This window comes from Eublepharis macularius, chromosome 2 (genome assembly GCF_028583425.1).
Source record: "Eublepharis macularius isolate TG4126 chromosome 2, MPM_Emac_v1.0, whole genome shotgun sequence".
In the NCBI taxonomy this organism is placed as follows: domain Eukaryota; kingdom Metazoa; phylum Chordata; class Lepidosauria; order Squamata; family Eublepharidae; genus Eublepharis; species Eublepharis macularius.
The window spans coordinates 111,585,627-111,608,756 of record NC_072791.1 but is presented as its reverse complement, the minus strand read 5'-3'; the positions used below and the strand labels follow the sequence as shown (position 1 = coordinate 111,608,756).

Below are 23,130 nucleotides of genomic sequence, written 5' to 3'. Positions count from 1 at the left end.
TTACATCCTTCTAAATTAATTGAATGAGTTTTAGAAACATGTAACTCTGCTTAGGTAAGTTCCTGTACTTTTCCTGTTGTGAGGTTGTATTGCATTTATTCCTTCTAAGATGGTGAAAATAAAATTTGATGTCTTTACCTGTTGCTTCAAGTAAGTCATTGTTCCTGGCCTTTCCTACAATATGAGGTGCCAACACCCTTAAAGGATTGAGTGTAGGATTATGTGAAGCTCTTGAGACCTTCTAACCTGCTATATAAAATTATTGTTATTAATGTTATTATTAATATTTTATTTATTTACTGAAAGGCTTTTGACTGGCCCATTGAAGGGATGCTTATTCCAAATAGCCCTCCTTTAACGAAACCTGCAAGCAAGAAGTTAGACAGCTACATGCCTATGAGACTGAAAGTGTTAAGAAATGGAGAACAAGACAAAAGCAAGGCTATCACTATCCTTGGACCTGATTGTACAACTATGGTGAAAAAACAGTAAGAAACTAAAAATTAATGTTACCATAATTTCCACAAAAATGGTGGTTTGAGTTTTGTACCTGAAACACTGTTCCCCCAAACGTTTTACTTTGAAAACTAAGAAAAGAAAATTAAGGCTCAGTGCAGACACTGGTTTGGTTGGAACCCTAATGCTACTGGCAAACCAAGGTCATGTGAATACAGCAGTTATTGGAACCAGCATTTTCCCATAAGGACTTGCAACTGTCATGAACTGAACAATAGTGATGCCACTTTTGGCAGCTGGTCCATTGATACTGTTCTTGGCAGTAACATGTCCACATGCAACCAGCATGATCACATGATCCTGGCTGGGTTGAAAGCTCACCAGCAACTGTTACTGACAAGTACAAATGGCCCAACTAGCTATGTCTATGAATAGTTCATAAGTCCACATGCATGTTCAGCAGCCTTGTGAACAAATGAGATCAAATGTGCATTTATATGTGACATTAGCTACCTCCCTGATGTGGACTGGGATGCACCTTCCAGTGTACATCCCCTTCTACCATGTTGCTGTTACTGAGCATGTTACTAGTATATGTGGTCTTGTATGCAGCTGTCTCAAGATTGAAAAGGATTTTTGTTTTTAATCCTGAATTTACGTTCTGCCACCTTAATGTTCTCTCTCTTTCTCCATCCTTTTTTGCTGATGTTATCAGAAATGAAGTCTTGTGGCTATCCAAGAAAAAGAAGTATTAAGTCACATCAAATGCAGCTGTTCATGAATGAGCACAGTTCTCAGTTGACATTTCCAGCTATTCAGACTATATTGAAGTGCTAAAGAATATGGTCTCTGTTGTTACCTAGATTGTAGTTAACTGTTGTTAACTATTTAATAACTGATAATTCTTAGGTCTTTACTTTGTGGTTGCTGATAACAAGTTGCTGATACCTAAATAGCCCAGGGTAGACTGATCTTGCCAGATCTCAGAAGCTAGGCAGTATTAACCCTGGTTAGTACTCGGATGGAAGACCACCAAGGAAGACTAAGGTTTCTAGGAGGGCAATGGCAAACTACCTCTGAATGTCACTTGCCTTGAAAACCCTAAGGGGTCTCCATAAATTGGCTGTGACCTAAGAGCAAATAAATAAATGAGTGATGATAGGAATTTGCCCCCCCCAGTCAAAATAAAAGGCAGACAAGTTGCTTGGGTATAAAAATACGGACCGCTTTATTGATTTTAACATAAACTTGGAATCGGCAAGGGATCTAACTAGCGGTGCAGGTCAAGCTCTGGGGTCTCACCGGACCTCCGCCTTGACCTGCCTGGGTGAGCCCCTACTGCCCCAGGGGTGAGCCCTCCAAAGGATGGCTGGTACCCAGCAGCCAGGCAAACAGTTCCCGTTTAAAGCTCTGACCCCCACTGCCATGAAGCCCATAGGGGTGGACTTGACCAGGGGTCCCACTGGGCAGTCTGTCCTCACAACTGGCTGCCATGAAGCCGACCAGCTGCTCCTGACAGACCCCCAATTCCCCTAAGGGGATGAGCCAAGGGGTCACACGGTCCCGTACAAATCCCATCCTCTCCTGCCAAAGCAGGGGTCGTGCCTCTGTTCAGATCCTTGTGCCCCACATGTGGTTTATGGCCATCCTGAGCCCTTGCCGAATGTCTTCCAAGAATATGTTGTTCCCCGCCACCGAAAGGTGGATGCTGTCACCTCGGTAGAGGTTGGCACACTCTGCCCATATCCTGAGGTGAGGTAAATAAATACTTAATCCCCCAGCCAAGGCCTTCTCGAGGGCCTTATTGGCCATCCACCTAGCCTTCTCAATGGCCCCCAGGTCCAATGCCTCCCACTGCATGCGCCATGGGAGCATCGTGGACCACATAATAAGGACCCCAGGCCAGCATTCACTTATTAAGTACAATTCTGCTTGAGCCTGTGCAGACAGTGCATGGCCCTTCATCAAGCCAAGGTCATTACCTCCCAGGTGGATAACAAGGATGTCAGAAGGTGGGCTGGACCTCCCTTCAAAAAGCAGTGGCAGCAAGCCAGATCACCTCATGGCCCAGCGCCCCTGCGACTCTACCATGGCCCACTCGCTAAGGCTGAGCTGGGACCCCCACGCAGTCTTCTTGGCTTGATGAGCAGCCCAAAAAACAAAGCTGTGCCCACAGATGAGGATACACAGTTTCCCATGGTGAGCCCCAGCACCTACAAAGAGAACAAATTCCATATACATTCATAAACTGTCCAAGGGTGAACGTAGGAGCAGTACACAGAGGACCGCCACCAACCCACCCTCTTAATCATTGCTACCGAGTAGCCCATCACTGCAGCAGTCGAGGCTGCCCCAATACGAAAAGAATGAGTACCAAATCTTACCCTGCTCAACCCCAACCCTGCCAGGGCTCTCCCGATGACTACCCTAGACTGATACCTGGTCAGAGGGGAGCCTTTTTCATGCTGAAACAGAGGGCCACCCCCTCACCCCTCAGCACCAAATAATTCCTTAGCACTTTCACAGGGCACAGACCTGGCTCCGCACAAGGGCCCAATGAAATAGATACCCCCATACCCACCTGGTCAGTCTTGGACCTACAGACAAGAAGGGTTACTTTATCCCCCATAAAACAAACATCTGGCCCCTGCAAGGCCCGCAGGACCTATCTGACCTGGAACTGGGGACTAGCTCACTAACTCACAGCACGCCAAAAAAGGCAGTGAGGGCAGTGGCTTGAAAAAGAGCTGCCTCAAATCCCAAGCTACAAAATTTGCCCCACATTGAAGCTAGACCTCATAATACTGACAAGGAGATGGTTGCCTATCATCCTTCCTTGTCCCAACCTCCTGGGCCCAACCTTCCAGCATCTTCCTCAAGTGGAAGTCACTCGTAGCCTCAGAAAATCCCCTGGCTTTGCTGGTAAAGGCCAAAGCCACAAGTTGGCATCTAATGTACTTCACTGCCAGGTGCTTACCTTTTTGCTCGATGCAAAACTGCAACAAGTGCGGCACAGGAATGTGCCATACCTGCTACAGCCCCTTGGACTGCCTAAAGTCCTCGAACAGGTGCACCACCCAATCATAGGACCTCCTCGTGCTGGGAGCAATTGCTAAAATAATTGCCCTGTCTGCCTCTAGCATCCAAGTCTCCACAGATCCAGGGGGACCACAGCCGGCTGCAAGTCGGCTTCTTGGGTGAGCTGGCAAAATCGATCCATCTGAAAGTAAGACAGCGCATCTGCCACACCATTACCAATGCCAGGAATGTGCCTCGCCTGGATCAAAATGTTCAGCTTCAAGCAATGTAGTGTAAAGGCCCTAACCAGCCTCATGACCCAGACAGATCTAGAAGAGAGTGAGCTGAGAACATGCACCACAGCTTAGTTGTCACACCAAAAATAGACTGTGTGGTTTGCAAGCTCCCTACCCCACAAGCAGACTGCCACCAGAATGGGGAACAACTCCAAAAAGGTGAGGTCCAAAGCAAGGCCCCATCTCACCCACCAGGCTGGCCGTTGCTCTGCACACCAATGCCCCTGAAAGTAGAACCTGAATCCAATGGACCCTGAGGCATCAGATGTCACCTGTGACTCCCCCTCCAGGAGGAACTCCTCCCTCCAAAAGGTTACCTCGTTGTAGGAATGCAGAAACTCTTCCCACACCTCCAGGTCAGCTCGTATCCCCGCATTGATCCTGACCTTGTGGTAAGGCAGTTGCAAACTGACGATGGGGTTACAGAGGTGCCGAAGGAATGCCCTCCCAGGTGCCACCACACAGCACGCAAAGTTAAGGTGGCCCACCAACTGCTGCAGCTCCTGCAAGGAAGCCTTGCACAGCAGCCAAAAGGAAGCCAGGCATTCTCGAAGGCCATGCAATTTATTGTCCGGCAGATGGGAAGTCTGCCACACCGTATCCAACTCAATGCCCAGGAGGGTCAAAACTGTGGTCAGCCCCTCAGTCTTTTCATGTGCCAGAGGCACACCCAACTCCCTGGCCAGACCCATAAACGCCATGAGAAGACGGGCACATTACCCAGACCGTGCGGCACCCACAAAAAGAAAATCATCAAGGTAATGGACAGTGTCCCGACACTGAAGGTGGGACTGAACCGCCCACTCCAAAAAAATACTGAAATGCTCCAATGCAGCACAAGACACTGAGCATCCCATTGGAAGTGCACAATCCATGTAAAACTGGCCATCAAATGAGAAACCAAAGAGCTCAATATCAGCGGGGTGCACCAGCAAAAGGCAAAATGCAGACTTAATGTCACATTTGGCCAATTCAGCACCAACTCCACATCTCTGAACCACATTGACTGCCTGATCGAATGAAGTATACCTCACCGAGCTGAAGTGCTCCATAATGGCATCATTAACCGAGCTCCCTCTGGTAAAAGACAAGTGGTGGGTAAGCCTAAACTCACCCACCGCCTTCTTGGGTACAACCCCCAATGGGGAAACCAGCAGACAAGGCACTGGGGGGGGGGGTCACAAAGGGATCCAACACCCACCTTTCCGCTCACTCCTTGGCAATCTTGGCCCTAACCACGTCATCCATCCCCACAACCGAACACAAATTAGACAACATGCAGGGGGCTTTAGGGCCTTGAAACAGAATTCTAAAACCTAACGTAAAACCTTCTAACAGATAACACACACCAGAGCACCTGGGGTAAATAGCAAGCAACCTCCTAAGTTCCCTCAGCTTTATGGGGCTGGGTCCCTTTTCCAGTAAAACCTTGGGACCTCCACCACCTGCCTGAGTGCCTCCACCCCCCCTTCTCCCACTTCTTGGGCTGCCAAGGGCAGCCCGAGACAGGGTATGATCCCCCACAGATTGGGCACTAGTGCTTGAATGGACAGGCCTTTCTGGAACATGCTCCCTGATAACAGTACTCCTGGCATAACAGCCAGGGTTGAACCAGCTGCCCTGTGTGGGTGCGGGGACCACGGGCAGGCTGCTGCTTTTGCAGTATATGCCCACTATCCGAACACTCACCCAGGTTCAGCTTTGTGGGGGCCATCAGCTGCAGCCACAGCTGCTGAAGAATTTAGTCCCATGGGAGGTTTGGTTCATGGCGGCCCTCATACAGAACTCCTCATCATATTGGAGCCAAGCTGCCCTGACAAAGTACGTATAGCCCCGATAAATCATATTGATGTACTGAAACAAAGGGGCAGCATGCCAAGGTTGAGCCCTGGTGATAACGCCAGCGTAAATCATCCCCAGGAGCCAATTGGCCCATGTCCTGGCCACCTTTCTGCGCTTTAAACACTCCTTCTCCTGGTTATCCAAATCCTCCTCCTCCTTTTCTAACTCTCTGAAAAGGAGCATGAATACATCAACATACTCCTCTTTCAAAATCTTTTCCCTACTGGCTGGGGTCAGGTGATCCCCCAACAGCAATGCTGTGTCCCCAAATGGAAGAGCTCGGAAAGGCACCGACCCATAGGCCACAAGTCCCGGCCAGGAGGGATACCACAGCACCTCTGAATAGCCACCCCACCCTGGGGATTGGCCTGTGGATGACTATGCCAGTCCCCCAGCCCCTAGCACCTGACCACCAGGTCCCTGAGATGACTGGGTGGTGCTGGGATCCCCCGTCGGGGCTGCCCACCCAGTTTGTCCCCACGGTGGAGGGGGAGGTAATCAACCCTGTCTGCCCATGAAAAAGGACCGCGAAGAAGCCATTTGCGGGGCTGCTGGAGGCATTGTGGGCCTTGACCCGCCCCATGGCCCCCACAGCCAAGAGCTAAGTTGCTGTGGCTGGAGTGGCTTACCATCTCCTTCTGCCAGCTCCACAGCCGCCACCACTGGTCCTGACTCAGCAGTCCAACCTTGCTCCACAGGCTCCGCATGCTCCTCCTCTGCACCTTCTGCCGCTGGGTCAGAAACGGGTCCTTGGCCACTGGGATTACCTTCAAGAGCAGAGAGACAGTTTAGCACATCCCTCAAAAATGTTGCATCAGAAGCACTCCTGATGGCCCCATCCCTTTTCGCCCTACCCTGCCCTGAAGTTGCACCACCCCTAGCTTTCTCCAAAGCTGCAAGACACTTAAGTATGTCTTGCCTGTCAAGGACACACCCCTTGTTCTCCGAGGATGACTCTGGTGGAGCAGACCTTTTAGGGGCACACCTCTGTGCAGGCTGCTTGCCCTTAGAGGGCCCAGAAGCTTTACCCTTAGGCATAGTCCCCCCCACGTACAGCCTACACCAATGAACAAATGGCATACCACCCTAAATGTCCTCCCCAACCACAAAATGGCCACTAGAGGAAGGCACTGGTGTTAAAGGGGGGAAAGGCCCCCCCAGCAACAGAGGGCTGGAACCCTAGCCCAGGCCCCGCCCTAATGCCCAGGACAGGGGCAGAGTCAAATGGGAAAACAGCCCTTCACCTGGGCTAATCACTCTACTCCACAACCCCACTGTCAGAGAGGGTTGGACTAGAAAAACGGGGGGGGGAAGGTGCTGACCACAGCCAAACCACATAACCACTATGCTACAGCACCCGTGGTGTGCACTGCCAGCAATCTGAAGCCTCAATCCAATAAAGCCCAACAGCAAGGCTATCACCCAGCAAGGGCTAAGGGTACCCACCAGGCAGGGAGAGAGGGAAAAAATCAACCACCCAATTAACCCCCCACTGCCCAGCAATGGCCATCCTAGGCAGAAGGAAAGCAATCCACCAAGCCCCACCATGAATTACCACTCATTAAATGGGGGAGGGGTGTAGTGGGCAATAGGTGTAAGAACCCCAGCCCCCCGTGGGCCTACTATAACCCTACAGCCCATGCCTCCATGCTACATGATATAACAAGGAGTGGGGGCAAGCCAAGCTGAAGCCCTTTGAAATATCACCTTCCAAACCCAGCGTGCGAACCACGCCTCCGCAGCTGCCTAGAGTGGAAAGAGGGGGCCCTTCCCTGAACCTCTCCTGCCGCCCCTCCTAGGCTCAGAAGCTGTGCAGGCAGCTGCAGAAATACCCCACAGCCAGGCCGTGCGTCACGTGTAAGACGCTGACGCCACAGGTGAAAGGTGAGCTCTTCCCCATGCCTTTCCTCCTGCCTCTCCTCAGCATCGGTGCAGCGAAGGCAGCTGCAGCTATGCCCCGTGGCCAGACTGCTCGCCCGATGCACACTGCACACACAACACCACCTCTGCCCATGGCTAGCGGATGCCTGGCCTGAGGTCTCATTGCTCCCTCGCCTCCCCATCAAAGCCGGGTGGGCAGCCGTGGCAAAACACCATGGCCAGGCTGAACGCCCGGCATGGAAAGAAAAATATGTGCCACTCTAGTGCATGGGAGAGCCACCGTCGCTGCTGCTGCACTCTCTGCTCTCCCAGTTTCTGCCTCCAATGGGATGGCTCCACCACTGGCTCTCCACCACTGTTCTGAAGGCCCTCCGCAGCTTCTACAGGTGTTCCAACTACAGGAGCAACTGTTGCTCACACCGAGCAAAGGAGAATGCTGCGGACCTGGGAGGTGGAGCAGGTTTTTATGCCTTTTATTCCACCCCACAGGGAAAGTCCCTGGATGCCCAGGAAAGGACCGTCTGCCTCCTTTCCTCCGGGGCTGCAAACTCGACCCCCGACTGAAGCAGTGTATGCTGCAAGCTGGGAGGGTGACATTAATTTCACAAGTTCCTATCAGCTTGGGAGATAAATAGATATTAACTACTGGATTTTAATTACAGCAAGCAACTTGGGAATTGTAAAGCTCTCTTATCTTGGGAGGAATAGACCCATTCAGAACTGCCTTTCTGATAGAGTTGCCAATCTCCTGGAGGGGACTGGGATTAGAGTTGATCTCTGAGTCCAGACTATTGATAATAGTTCCCCTGGGGAAAATGGAAGCTTCAGAGCATAAATCTAAGGCATCATGTCACTGCTGAGATCCCTCTCTTTCCAAACTCTACTGACCCCAGTCACTCTCCCTGAGATGGCAACTTTGTTTTCTGAATCCACCAGTGGGATAACATCCAAGACAAGCAACAGGCATAATATTTTAGAAATGAAGCGAGAAGGCAAAACACTAATAATGTGTTTTTTTTAATATATTGTGCTTCGAGAATATCCCTGCAAAAAAGCAGCTGATTTATAGACTGTGATTTCCAATGTTTAAATAGAAATACCATATAAAGAACGAGAAAGGATATCTCTGATTGGTTCCAGTTCTGTTGATTTAATAATTTACACATTTTCAAATTACACATGTTTTCCATCAGTTGAAATATAGGGGGAGCTCAGGTACAAACCACAGCGATAATCTGATAAAAAAATTTGTGCAATCCAGAAGCCTGCTAGACCATGTGCAACAGAAGCTGCTGTAGACTATGGAAGGTTCCACATTGACTACGGTTTCATTCCTTACTTTCTTGGACTGAAATGACAACTTGTTTCTTTTAGGGTTGACAAATCTGGGTTGGAAAATTCTTGGAGATTGGGGGGAGAGGAGTCTGGGGTGAGAGGGGTTTGAGGAGGGGAAGAACTTTTGCAGATGTAATGACACAGAGTCCACCCTTCTGGAACTAGAGGAAGTGATACTACAAGAAGGCAAGAAGGAAATATCTAAGATCTATAAATTACTTTTAAAATGGTTTACTGCGGACGAAACAGTAAAAGTCCAGATGGTGAAGTGGGCAATAAATTTTCATAAGGAAATAACAATGGAGGCATGGGAGTACCTATGGAAAAATACAGTGAAGATTTCAACTTGTAAGAACATTAAAGAGAATGTGTACAAAATGATTTACAGATGGTATTTAACACCAAAGAAAATTGCGCTAGGAAATACTAATATGTCAGACAAATGCTGGAAATGCAAAAAACATGAAGGATCACTATATCATATGTGGTGGACATGTGAAGTAGCTAAGCAGTACTGGGGAGAAATAATCGAAGTAATTAATGAGATTTTACAAATACAAATAAATAAGAACCCAGAACTGTTGCTACTGAACTTGGGAATGGAGACTGTTCCAATGCAGCATAGAACATTGTTATTTTACATGACTGCAGCGGCAAGACTTTTGTATGTGCAGAAATGGAAGACACAAGAAATACCAACTGTAGAAGACTGGATTTATAAATTGCTGTACATGGCGGAAATGGACAAAATGACAAGGAAACTTAAAGACCTTGACCTAGGGCAATATATTGTTGATTGGGGGAAATTGAAACAATTTTTGGAAAAAAAATGGGATGTAAAAGGAGAACTGTGGCAGTTTGAGTATTTTTAAAGAATAAGGGGAGAGAGAAGGGATCTTACCATTTAGGGGGAATGTAATTACAATCTAAGCTAGCACAATATCTAGGGGAACTTTACATAGAATATATGGGATAATGAGAATGGTTAAATAGATATATTATTACTATATATGTATATTATTACTACTATATATCATAGGTATGTTATATACAATATAAAACGATGGGTTAGTGGATCAGATTTAATACAATATTAGGTTGCTGTGTTATACTATGTTGTGTGCTGTGCCACATTGGTGGCATAGCATACAATATATGTTTTATAATATATACTATATTGATAGTATATTTGATGGAGTATATGTTTAAAAGAAATAGAATATGTTTAAAGTAAGAGACACTGTGACCCCTGCTATATACTATACTATATGGTTATGTTTGATTGACACGATATATATCATATGGACAGTATGCTTGATAGAGTCTATGTAAAATAATCAGAATGTGCTTAGAGTAAGAGATATTATGATTTATAGAGGGTAGGAAAATGTAAATGAAATAGATTTAAGCAATAAGAAGGGTTAAGGGTTGGAAAGCTGTTGGAAGTCAATAGGGAGGGGGGAGGGAAAGGGTGGGGGATAGAGGGGGGGAATGGGATTATATGTGTTAAATTTGAAAATTCTTTTCTTTTTTCCACTCACCAATAAAATTTTATTTAAAAAAAACACAGAGTCCACCCTTCAAAGCAGACATTTTCTCCAGGTGAACTGATCTCTGGAGTTTGGAGATCAGTTGCAAATCTAGGACATTGGCAAGTCAAGTTTCTTTAGTGAACTTGTAAAGATTGGAATGTAGGACACGGAGAAAGATTTCAGTTATATAAATTATTTTGAATTATGTGCAGAAGGATTACAAGACTGTAAAGAAATAGGGAGATATAGTTTGCCTTTCTGAACTATGCATGCCTATAGAATTTCAAATGAGCAGTTTCCACATCAAACCCATAATTTCTGGTTGGATGGAATAAATGTATTTGGATAAACTACTTGAAAATGGTGAATATGGTGCTTGGCGAAAGAGCAGATTTTATGTTTTCTTTTTATAAAATGAAAGTTGGAATATTCATATAACAGTGAAATGCTGTGGCATAAAGAATAAGTTAAATACATCGTTTCTCACATTGTTAGCAGAGATGTCACCTTTTGACCTTTCTTTTAAGGTTTTAGAACATCTGATGCTTTTTGATAATGGTTTAATATTATTCTTTCAGATTGATTAAATACACTTCATACATCACTGAACAATGAGTAGCATTCACTTGGACTGTCTACTGAGCTGCCTGCAAAAATGATAAAGTTAAAAAAAAATAATCTTCAAAGTAAAGTCAAGCCTGAAATTGAAATCTTTGACGCATACATTTCATAATTAGTTCTGTTTCTGCCAGATCTAAAATGTGAATATAGTGTTCTTACAATGATTCAGATCTTTTAACAGAGAAATTCAATGAATGGTCTGAGCTTTTAAAAAGTTTTTTTTCTCTAGATCTAAGGCAACATCTAAAAGCTTCTCAAACTAGCTCTTATGGAGTTCTTGAATTTCCATTTTTGGCATGTCATTTAAAAGAGAAATGTTTTTGGGTTGTAGCTGTAACCCTTATGATTGATGAACTGAGTATTACTGCTCTGGCCATTATATTAAATAAAATTAGATACCCATTTCTGGTATGAGGCTATGAGATATTATCCCTGCTGTGGACACAGAGGCAGCTAACTAGGTAAAAATAGGTCACATTGTACTCCACATGGTATCAGATCTTGAGTTGCAAAAGGAAAATTAGTATGGGAAGGGTTTTCTGCCATTTATACCTGTTTCATTCAAGCCATTCCAAATGGTATCCATTTCCTACTGGTGTGAAGGAAGTAGTGCGTAAATTTATAACTATATCTAATGTGCTGCATGTACACACATACCTATTATAGACATGCTAGTGACTTTGCAAGTTTCTTTTTCACAATGGATCTGCATGGCGTATCACACCAGCTGTTTCTGAAAGTTCCTTCTGTATCCTGTTTTAAAAGCATGTTGGGACGGGGGCGTACTGTTTGAGAAACACAAATTTAAAGTTTTCTCTGCAATAAGTTGTGTGGTTCTTTGGGTCTACGGAAATAGATGTATGTGCAGTAATTCCATATCACTTTTTACATGATGTTTGTGCACTGTTTCCTACATGAAAGTGCAGAGGTGGTACATATTAGAATCAGTGTTCAGAGAAGTGTCAGAATTTATAACAAACACTAGCAAATGGATATACCTCATATTTCCAGCTGTTGAATTTTCACTGAAATGGCTAGAGGCATTTGTGTGGAAAACATACACAGGCTTCAGATGCCTCTAGAGCCTGTGCAGCTCTCCTATTTGAATTTCCCTTTGGATGGTACATGGGAAAATGCAAAGAGCTCAATGTTGCAGTTTAGTTTTTCTTGTATGATCCCAAATTGTAGTCCTTGACAACAAGCTCTGTTGACATTATGAATCTGATGTACACTGTATATAATAAAAAGCATTGGGGTGAAATTTGTCAGGTGTTAAGCTTGTGCAGTTATTTTAATATTTTTCTATGTATGTATTAAAAAATGTATAAATGGATCCATTCATAGTTTTGAAGCTCCTGAAAAATCTCTCATTTAGATAAGCCAAATTTATTTGCTTTAGAAAGGCTGGCACAGAATATAAACAGAAATCAAACAGACACTTGAAGATTCATGATTCAGACTCAGAAAAAGAAAGAGAGAGGACAGAATTTCAGCATTTTTTGGAACGGTAAAGAATTCTTCATCACAATATGTTATTTCTTTTTATATCTGGATATATCTGAATATTCATATGGTAAAGCTAGAGGGGACCATTACAACAGTTTAACCATTCAGAGAATAGACTGCCCCAGGTTTACCTAAAGGTGTTATTCCATATCATTGATCATTAATGCTTTATTCAGCGCCATCAACGCAGTTGGCTTGGCACACAGATCATATTAAAAGTAATGTATCCTATTAAAACAGTGTATTATTCCCTACAAAAAGAGTTTGAAGTCTTAAGTGCACTCATGCTTCCTGTAAGAAGCAGCACATATAATCAGATTCTACTCCTCTACCTTCAAGATAACAAGTTCACTGAATTATGCACATACTACCAACTCGTACTTGCAGTTTAACTATACTGGTATATCCCACTTCTTGTACAAAAGATTTGAAAGCAGCTGTCAATAAACAGCATTCCAGCACCTCTCCCTGCAGCCCAAGACTTCCGCACTGGCCAGCTGAAGCCAGGGAAGCGGGCTTTAAACTTCAGCTGAGAGGAGGGGAATCCCCCTCCCCAGCCGAAGCTTCCCTCCCTCCCTTTCTCTTTCCATGTCTTTCTTTCTTTCTCCCAGCGGGCCGGCTGCGCTGTGAGAAATGACATCACTTCCTGGAAGTGACATCATTGTGTGATCCCAGGAGTGTGCATGCGCTTTGCATGTGTGCATAGAGTGACAGGGGTACCACCTCCTGCTGAGAGTTGCCCCGGATGAGAGTTCCCTCTCCTCTTTCCCCAGAAAAAAAGCCCTGGCCGTTCTAGTTAATTTATATTTCTAATGAAGAGTAGTTACCCTATCTCTAATGTACTCTTTCTACCCCCACCCCCCACCAGAGCTGAAGATTTAATGCAAATAAAGCTGAATATACCTGTATCTATTTTTCAAAAGGTGTACCATGATGCTGAATTTGCCTTTTGCTGCTAGACGACTGTTTACTACAAAAGGACTAGAAATCTTTCTCTTGAAAGACTTGGAGAGAGATCAGATGGTAAGAATGCATTTGGAAACATTAATTATAAGCATGTGTGATGAACTACATTATATGGTATTCTAAAACATTGCATGAAGCTATCTATGTACTGGAATGTGATACTTGCTTGTTTTTGTTTGCTTCTGTACATCAGTTTCCTGGCTTCCCTCATCATTTTAGCTCACTGTAACTTTCTGTCCTTGGGAGTGCTGAGTCACTAGCAGACATGTGAATGTTGAAAGAGAGACACAATGCTCATGCCAGCATTTTGTCATCAGAAATGCCATTGCTTCTGTGTCAGTGTGATCTGGGAATAACTGGCATTCCTCCCACTCTGTGGGTTGACAGAAGTATTGTTGTAAGAATTCCCTGTGACCATTTTTCCAAAGCTGTCAGTGGCACCATTGTAGCTGAATGGGAACCAGCAGGAGAGAAAAACATTGGTGCATGCTTTTGCAAGCTCCAGTTTGGTTGCAACGGTGTCATTATTGCCACCTTGGGAGGGAAAGGGGAAAGTATCTGGGGCATACTAGATGGGATGCCACTGCCACCACCATTTAAAGGCGTTTAAAGTGGTTTAAAGTGACAGAATGGAAGAATTAGTTATATGAACATGCATCAATGGCAAAATTAACATCTTATATACACAACAGGCCAAAACAAGAATTCCAAGAAAAATGGAAAATATTTTATGTAGCTGAAAACTAAAAATAATCAAGAACAGCTATTATTAACTATGATGATAGATGGAAAGATATTTAAATAGAAGTAGAAAATGTACGAATATGTATATGGGAAAGCAGGGCTTTTTTTCAGGGGGAACGCGGGGGAACGGAGTTCCGGAACCTCTTGAAAATGGTCACATGGCTAGTGGCCCTGCCCCCTGATCTCCAGACAGAGGGAGTTTAGATTGTCCTCCGCGCCGCTCAGGGGGCGGGGCCACCACCAGCCATGTGACCATTTTCTCTGAGGGCAACCCACTGAGTTCCACCACCTCTTTTCCCAGAAAAAAGCCCTGTGGGCAAGTTATATATAGGTATATGATTTAATCAATGATAATTGATTTAATTGATAGTAGTTTATTCATTATGTTTCTCTCATACATGATTAAAATGTTGTGTTTATGATCCAGATAATTATTGATTATTGAGGTAGTAGATTACTGTAAATATATGATTTGGATGATTATATGATGTAGTCATAGTTTTTTGTGTATATCTTTGAGTTTATTATCTGAAATAAATGAAACACTTTTTAAAAAGTGATTAAAAATGCTACGAGGGCCTGATTTTGATTAGGTCCATAGCAAAGTGGGCTGAGGAGCTGTTGTGCATCTCCCCCAGCAGTGTCATGGATGTGATGACATCATTTCCACAGAAATCTTAGAAGTGACTGCTAGTAGCTGTAGAAATCAACAGAGACCCTATAATTTTACTTAAGATAAATCATGGTTTTATGTAAATTGAACTTTAATTGTCTTTAAAGTTAGCAGGAGCGAGCAGGAACAGGAGCATCATGCCCATCCTACAGTCACTCCATTTGCTACCTGTCAGTTACCGTGCTCAATTCAAGGTATTGGTTATTACATACAAAGCTGTTCACAGCCTTGGCCTGACATACCTACGGGACCGCCTCCCTCCTTATGTTCCTTCACGGCAGCTTCGCTCATCTGAAAAGGGTCTCTTGCAGGTGCTAGCCTGCACATGGGTGAAATCAACAGCAGCCCATACACAGGCTTTGTCTGTGGTGGCCCCTACCCTATGGAATGGCCTGCCTAAGGAAGTCAGGAGAGCCCCCATGCTCCTGGCTTTCCGCAAACAATGCAAAACTGAATTATTCAAAAAGGCTTTTTTCTCAGATAGGATGGCAGTATTGTAGGGAGGGGGTCTCAGATGTTTTGCTAATGAGTTAGGAATAGTGATGGGCATGAAGTGAAATACGAAGCAAAATTTGTCACAAACCTGGCCGGTTCGTGGATTGTGAACCAGCGGTTCATCAGAGCCCATTTCTGAGGAACTGGGACGAACTTTAGGCTGGTTCATTTGGTTCATTTTTGGTTCATCACTGCAGACAGCCTGGCGCTGATCAATCATTTTCCTAGGCAACCGGAGATGAGCTTTCTGCAGTAGAGGTGTGCACCTGGCCGCTTTTCAGCTGATTGGAGGGGGATTCCCTCTTGAGCTGAAAAAAGTGCTGGTGTTGGAAAGGAGCAACAGTTCTCTTGCTTGCAAGAAAGGTGTTGCTGCTTTTAAATGCCAGCTGGAACTTTAAAGTGTTTCAGTATCTGTTCTGCTTCTCATGTTTGCAGAAGTTTGCTTATTTCCTGCTGGCTTTAAAAGCCAGGAAAGGGCTAAATGGCTGGTTTTCCCTTCCTCCTTTGGGGTATGCACTCTCTCTTTTTTTCCAAAGGCAAGAAAGTGTAGTACCATTGTAACATTATAGCATTGCAACATTGTAACATGGCTGCACTTTCCTCCTGGCTTTTAAAGCCAGGGAAGGATTAAACAGCTGCTTTCCCCTCCCTCCAAGGCATATTTCAGGCTTTGCAAAGAGGAAAAAACCCAAGCGTTTTGCACAGCTCTTTGGAAACAAAGTGGCAGGGAAGCCTATCTTTTCCTCAAGGAGCCATGATGGAAAAGGATGGGGGCTCTGGTCGATGCCAGGTGGAGCATTGTGAGAAGGAAAACACCAGCCTGAAGACTGTACTTGGTGAAGGGAACATCTGGAAAGAGAAAGTCCTTTGGGTATATGGGTCCCAGGCCATGAAGGGTTTTAAAACAACTTGAACTGAACTTGGAAACAAACTGGCAGCCAGTACAGCTATTTCAGCATGGGCAAGATAGGTAAAATTTGTCATTTTAAGTGAACAATTGATTTTCTTAAAACATTTTTTTGAATATTTATTGACTCTTTTTTATCTTAGCAATTGCAGTTTTACAGTTATTATGCCTTAGTTTCTTCCTATATGAATGCAAAACAAACTAAGGTATCTTTTTTGTAACAGGTTTATGTTTCATGTGGAGAACAGTGGATTGATCCACTCTTAACTGTGGCCCAGAGCAAGAAATTCCTCAAGTTTAGTAATTTAGTGTCTGATATAACTGCTGTTCGTGCATACTGTGTCATGCGTAACCCAAAAAGTAAGTATATCACAATCCGTGCTGTTTTTGTAAAATATATATTTAATATCAAACACGGTCAAGATAAGAATGGGATAGTCCTATTGATTTTGCTGATGTGGGAGCTTCAGCACATGCTTGCATTTCTCTGATTAGAAGCAATGGTACTCATCAGTGGCTCCACTGAGACAAAACTAGGGATCTCAGGTCCCCTGGTGGGAATGAGGGATCCCCCACTCCCATCCTCCACCCTCCTCCCACTCACCTGGATGGCAGGGAAGAAAGATGGCAGAACAGGCCTCCTGGTTGTGCTCTTGGGGTGGTGAAACAATGTCACTCCTAGGAGAAAAGTCAACACGCCGCCCTGAGAATGCTGCTTCTGCACTTCCCAGCAGGCTGATTTGGGCTGCAAACAAGCCAAATTGGGCCCAAATTGGCCCACTGAGAAGCGTGTCACATGCTGTCACACTTGCACGATAATGTCACTTCCCAGAAGTGACATCATCATAGAGGCATTAGAAGCACTCTCAGGGGTGGCGCAAAGGTGTGCCGGGTCCCTTCCTCCCACCAGGAGGTAAGGGCATCTGGCACCCGTAGACCAAACATATTCCCTGGTTAATTTTCATTATAATTGATTTGTGAAGCTAGGATTCCACTTGTAGATGATCATTTAAATCCTAATTTACCTTGACAGTTCCTGGATTCCGCTTGGTGTAGTGGTTAAGAGCGCAGGACTCTAATTTGGAGAACCGGGTTTGATTCCTCACTCCTCCACTTGAAGCCAGCTGGATGACCTTGGGTTAGTCACAGCTTCTAGCTCTCTCAGCCCCACCCACCTCACAGGGTGTTTAGTTGTGGGGATAATAATGACATACTTTGTAAACCACTCTGAGTGGGTGTTAAGTCATCCAGAAGGGCGGCATATAAATTGAATGTTGTTGTTGTTATATCTCCATCATTCTTTCTGTGGCCTCTTTCACAAAGACCTGGTTGTTATTAACCCAGCCTGCATCCCTGCAAGGGTGGCACCAAGGAACAAGCCAGAATTATACCAGGAGGTCCACATTCAAATCATATGAAACTAGTTAAACTAATGGCAATTTATAAGCCAACTTTAAAAGCTGGTTTGATGTACCCCTAGCTTTAGATAGTGTAATTAAACCATGGTTTCTTGTGATGTGCGAATAAGCCAATAGCGCTTGACACTGACAGGAGCATACTCTCTTATTTAGTCCTAAAAATATTTCCAGTTAGTTTAATGTTTTTGTTACCACAACTATGAGAGTTCTATAGCTCAAGATAAACCTGTTTTTTCTCTTTAGGCTCAGACCAGTTGTATAATGTTCTTTCTTTCCTTCATTCCTTCTTTCCTTCTTTCTTTTTTCAAGGCAATTATCAGGGTACATTCTACTTCCCAACATGTATAAGTATCCATCCTGCAACTCTTTGTTTCTGAAATACGCCTACTTCTCACTCACTCGCCATCTGCTACACCAGTGGGTAGTTTTCAAGTGGCTTTCATTGTATGAGGAAACAGAAAGAACAGATAGGATTGCAAAGTTTCAGTTGTGAGGAGTTCCATAACACTAACAGCATCTCAAATCTGGCACAGCTATGCAGATGACTTTCTCACAGAGTAATACTACATGTACTGCTGGAATTATATGGCCTCGAATAGCTGAAGAGTGGAAGTAGCCCAAATGGTGCTGAAGAAGGGGATAGTTTTCCCTCTCATGTCATTTCTCTGATTAAAAAGCTTTTCTAAGCCTCTGTAGGGAAAAAAGAAATGTATCCTCTTTTTCCCTAATTGGACTTAAATCAGCTGAAAAAGTGGCATTTTCAACTAATGAAATGATCAAGATGAAGTGTTAGCCCCCTTCCCTTTCTTTTTCCTCAGTGTCCAGCCCCAATCCTTATCTGCTGCTTTTTAGGGCCAAGTAACACATTAGAGTTGCAGTCAATGAACTTCATGATCACATGTAGTTTGCCTATAGTAAATTGCTTGGGAAGTAAATGCAGGAAGCTGAGCAAATTTATTTTCTTCCTTCCTTTCCTTTCTGTTAATCTTGTTAAAGCTCCTTGACTAAAAGTCTTGAGTAGTCAAAACCCATCTATTGAGTAGCATCATCTGGACACAACATTAAACCAATGAAAAAATCTTGCAACAGCAAGGGTAAAATTTGGAGGTCTATCAGATAAAAGGAGTAAAATTAAGTTATGATAAGGTAAAGATGAAAAATTATCTAGATACCAGGTAAAAACCTATTCCTAAGGCTAATGTAAAGAGGACACACCAACAAAATATGTGTTAAAGTACCCTGAGAATACCCACAAAGGTGGTCTGAATAAGGAATCTTTCTTACCTTTCATAACAAATGTGGGCTGTGCATTCAAGCGAATCAATAAAAAAGCTCTACATTAATTTGGGGTAGTTAAATAAAAAGCATAAAAAGGCAATGCTTTTGGTGGAGAGATACTGAAAAAGAAAGAGGAAGAAACCCTGTAGGCATGGGATCATGTGCTCAAATAATCCCTTTTCTTTATATTCTTCTTGATATAGAACTTAACAACTGTGAATTCTAGGCCCTGAATAATGACAGGAATTAGCCAAATAAGATGCAGTTTTGTGTTTAGAATCTTGAACCAAGAGGAATTATATGAATCTGCTTTTAATAGAGGTATCCGAAGTTACTATTGAGCACTGTAAAGTATAATTTAAAGGCTAGTTGCCAAGCTCTAGTGTCCAAAGATGGTTGACACAATTCTGCTCATAGGGACACTCCAGCTACAGATTTTGGTGCATTAGTAAGCTTATGAAGAAAGTGAAGCAGAGGAAGATCTAAAGATTCTTTGACTGATTGAATCCAGATAGCCGCCTCAAAGAGCAGAATAGGGACAATTGTCATATTAAAAACTTTGATTGCCCAGGGTATATATCATCCCCCACAGTACCTAAAAAATTTAGAACACCTTCACTATAAGATCCTGCTTTCCTCAACATGGTTTTTTGATGAGAGGACCAGCTCAGATTTGGGGGAAAACTATTCCCAAGTTCATAAATTCCTTTACTTGTTGAATTCTGATATTATCAATGAACCTTTGATATAAGGGAGGATTCCCTTTCTTCTGGAAGATGGGCACTTTACATTTACCATAGTTAATTTCTAGATCTTCCAGATAGCAGTAATTAACAAAACTGTTCAATAACCTCTGGTGTCCAGCTTGAAAGCGGGAGGGTAAAACTGCATCATCTGCATATAGTAAGAGTGGGATTTCTCGGCCAGCTAAACAGGGAGGATGGCAGTTTTTATCAAGGAAGCTGGTTAAATCATTTAAATATAAATGAAATAAAAATGGAGCTAACAGATACCTCTGCTGGACTGCCTTATCAATTAAAAAAAAACTTTTGGACAATCCTCCTACATTGCATCTGACTTGAGCACTTGCCAATATGAAGATTTTCTATCAACCACAAAAGTCATATGTCCGTAGTAGATCTCCTTAATTTATTCCAGAGTTTAGATCTAGAGACACTGTCAAATGCTCCCTTAAGGTCCATGAAGGCTACATAAAGATCGCCTTCCAAAAAGGAAATATACTTTTCAGCTAAATGGAAAAGAATCAAACAGTGGTCTAAAGTAGAACAGCCTTTTCTCCTTTAGTGGGGGGAGGCATCCAAACTGGTTATGTCATGCCTCCTCTTGCTCCTGGCAGGGCTATGCAAATTTGTGTATGCCTCTCAGGGACAGAGCAAGAGAGTCCCTCCAGTTTGAATAGCCCTGCTGCTCCAGGAGGATGTTAGAGTCTAGCTCTACTTACCCAAATGAAAAGACAACAGCAGAAGGAGCAACTTCATGAATTTCTTCTTGACTTCACTAGATCTCTAGGAAACTTACATGCACAACAGCGCTGTCAATACAAGTCCTTCCCTTCAGTCTGGTTTTCGTCACCAAGGGTATTCACAAGGGTTTAGTCACTTTAGCAAAATCTCTGTGTCCACAGGAGAGCCGCTGGTAACCCTGCCAGGTGATACCTTAATCAGGACACAGTACTAAAAAAAAATTAGTACAAATGACATGTTTTTTTCTCGATAAAATACCCCAACAGAATCAAGTGGTTCTTTCACAAGTATTAAGATGTCTGGGAGCCTTCTTGCCATCAGGAATGCAGGCAAAGTAAAAAAAAAACCTTGATCCTGATGTTACAATGACAAAAGCAAGCAGGCTTAGTGACTCGGGCAATAGACATAGTGAACTGGGCCAATTCACAAGTGTGAGTTCTACAATGGACTCTATTTTCTTTTTAAGGAAATATCATCATCCATTCAAAAAACAGGGAGTTTTTCCCCTTTGGTCAAACCCTGCATATCATAGTGACAACAGATGCCAGCATAAGGGAATGGGAAACTCACTGTCCAGGCACAGAAGTTCAAGGAGAATGTGTTGTTAAAGAAAAGAAAACTATACAATGGTTCAAAACCAGAATGATATAGCCGGTATTATTAGCTTGTTCTCAATCAGCATAGATATTTAAAGAGACAGCATAGCACTTGCTGGACCTCAGGGTTCTCCATTTTTAGGGGGCATATAATATTTGGAAAGGCTATTTGAATGGCGTGATGTGGACCAAGTGAATTGGTCCCCAAAAGACCAAGTGTTCCAAGACATCACTAAAGCCTTTCGGGGCACTGGTGATGGAACTCTATTTTTGACATCAGCAAAGATAGGAAAGTGCTAACATTCCTGTCCAGGGTTATTGAGGTAAAGTCAGAAGGAATAGATGTCTCACACCGCACCGGACCAAGGGCCTTCCTTAGATTTTTCTCCTATGGCTGATTCTTAACAGGGTGCTGACAGGAAGTGATAGGAATAGGAGAACTTCTGTGCACTAGTTAAATGCTGGTTAGGAGATCCTGTTTCCTCTGATCTGATTCTAATGTTGGAAATGTTCCCACAACAACTGATGATCAGACATGATCTGTTTGTGCAAGGGCCCTGTTTGCTTCACCAGGACCATTTGCTATATATCCTTACACATGGCAACCTTCTCTAATTAAACAGAAGAGAGGGATATACTCTGTTGGAATTAATCTAGGCAAGATATCATTGCCTTTTTTCATGCATACAAAAAAGGGAATGATGTAGCCAGCTCTACCAGTTCTACACAGATTCCCAGCCTGGAATCTGTCCAAAGTTTTTTGTACCCTCTCACTAAAACACCCTTGGAACATTAATATCCATAAACTAAAAAACCTCTGTCTGGGAAAGTGGCCTTCCTAGTCATAAAACCTCTCAGAATTAGGGGCATTATCCATAAGGAGGGACCTTTGTACCTACCAAAAATGAACTCAGTGGTCTAAGATCTGATCCTTCTTCTTCCAACATTTGAAGTTGTACTCTTCTGCAAACCTATACATCTAAGAATATTGCCAGTGACACTAAATTGGATGTCAGAGGGGCACTTATATATATTTATATAAGACTAAGATTGCAGAGTCAGGCAGTGGCAAAACCACCTCTGTTAGTCTCTTGCAATGAGAACCCCACCAGGGGTTGCCATAAGTCAGCTATGACTTCAGGGCACTCTCTACCACCATATATTTGTGTGTGTGTGTGTGTGTGTGTGTGTGTATAAGTCAATTATAGCATTCTGGATAAATGTGCATACGCAGACCTTTCAGGTAGAAGGTCTCAGGGCATCCAGTAAGATCAAAGTACATCCCTGCAGAGTAGCAGTTTTTTCTGCCTTACCACCTTTTTGAAAAACACTATAGAACTCATAAAAATTCTGTAGAAGCTGCCTTTGGGAGTCCAGTCTCCAACAGAAATTGGAAAAGTAATGAAAGTTGGTTATATAACCAGTTTGGATGCCTTCCCCCACTGAAGGAGAATGAAACATTGGAAAGAACTTACCTGAAGGTTTCTTCTCTTCAGTGGGGCGAAGGCATCCAAATCTCCCACTCCTGTGTTTGGAAGGATTTACCATTTGGGGAGTTAAGATATAGAATTATCCATTAAGTTGTCATAGCACTGTTCATGGATCAGATTTACGAAAGAAAGAGAGAGAGAGAGAGAGAGAGAGATCAATATTATATAGAGCTAGGCTATTTTATATCTGGAGGGACTCTCTCGCTCTGTCCCTAAGAGGCATATGCAAATTTGCATAGCCCTGCCTATAGTGAGAGGGGCATGACCTAACCAGTTTGGATGTCTTCGCCCCACAGAAGAGAAGAAACCTTCAGGTAAATTCTTTCCAATGTTTCGTTCTGAAGTCAATTTGCTCCCAGCCTAGAATGTTATTCAATTCTATCCATTTCATTAGCATAACCAATAAATAAGAGGAATATAATTTGCCTAAACAGAATAATAAAGAAATTGGACGGTAACATAGTGAGACCCTTTTTTAAAGATCGGGACTATAATAGTCTGTTTCCAAGAAAATGGAATGATATTGGAGGCATCAGCCCACCAAATGGGATTAACTTTAAATATCTCATTAGGTATTAAATCTACACCTGGG

General features: G+C 43.5%; 1 protein-coding gene across 1 annotated transcript in view; it reads left to right on the top strand.

Moving 5' to 3' along the window:
- The window catches only part of DCDC1 (doublecortin domain containing 1), an 807,587-nt gene that overhangs the window by 704,687 nt on the left and 79,770 nt on the right, over nucleotides 1-23,130 (top strand). Inside the window, exons 21-24 of the mRNA XM_054969981.1 lie at nucleotides 307-488; nucleotides 13,411-13,510; nucleotides 16,497-16,632; nucleotides 18,509-18,548. Of these exons, the coding sequence (XP_054825956.1) occupies nucleotides 307-488; nucleotides 13,411-13,510; nucleotides 16,497-16,632; nucleotides 18,509-18,548 (458 nt within the window). The remainder of the gene's footprint in view (nucleotides 1-306; nucleotides 489-13,410; nucleotides 13,511-16,496; nucleotides 16,633-18,508; nucleotides 18,549-23,130) is intronic.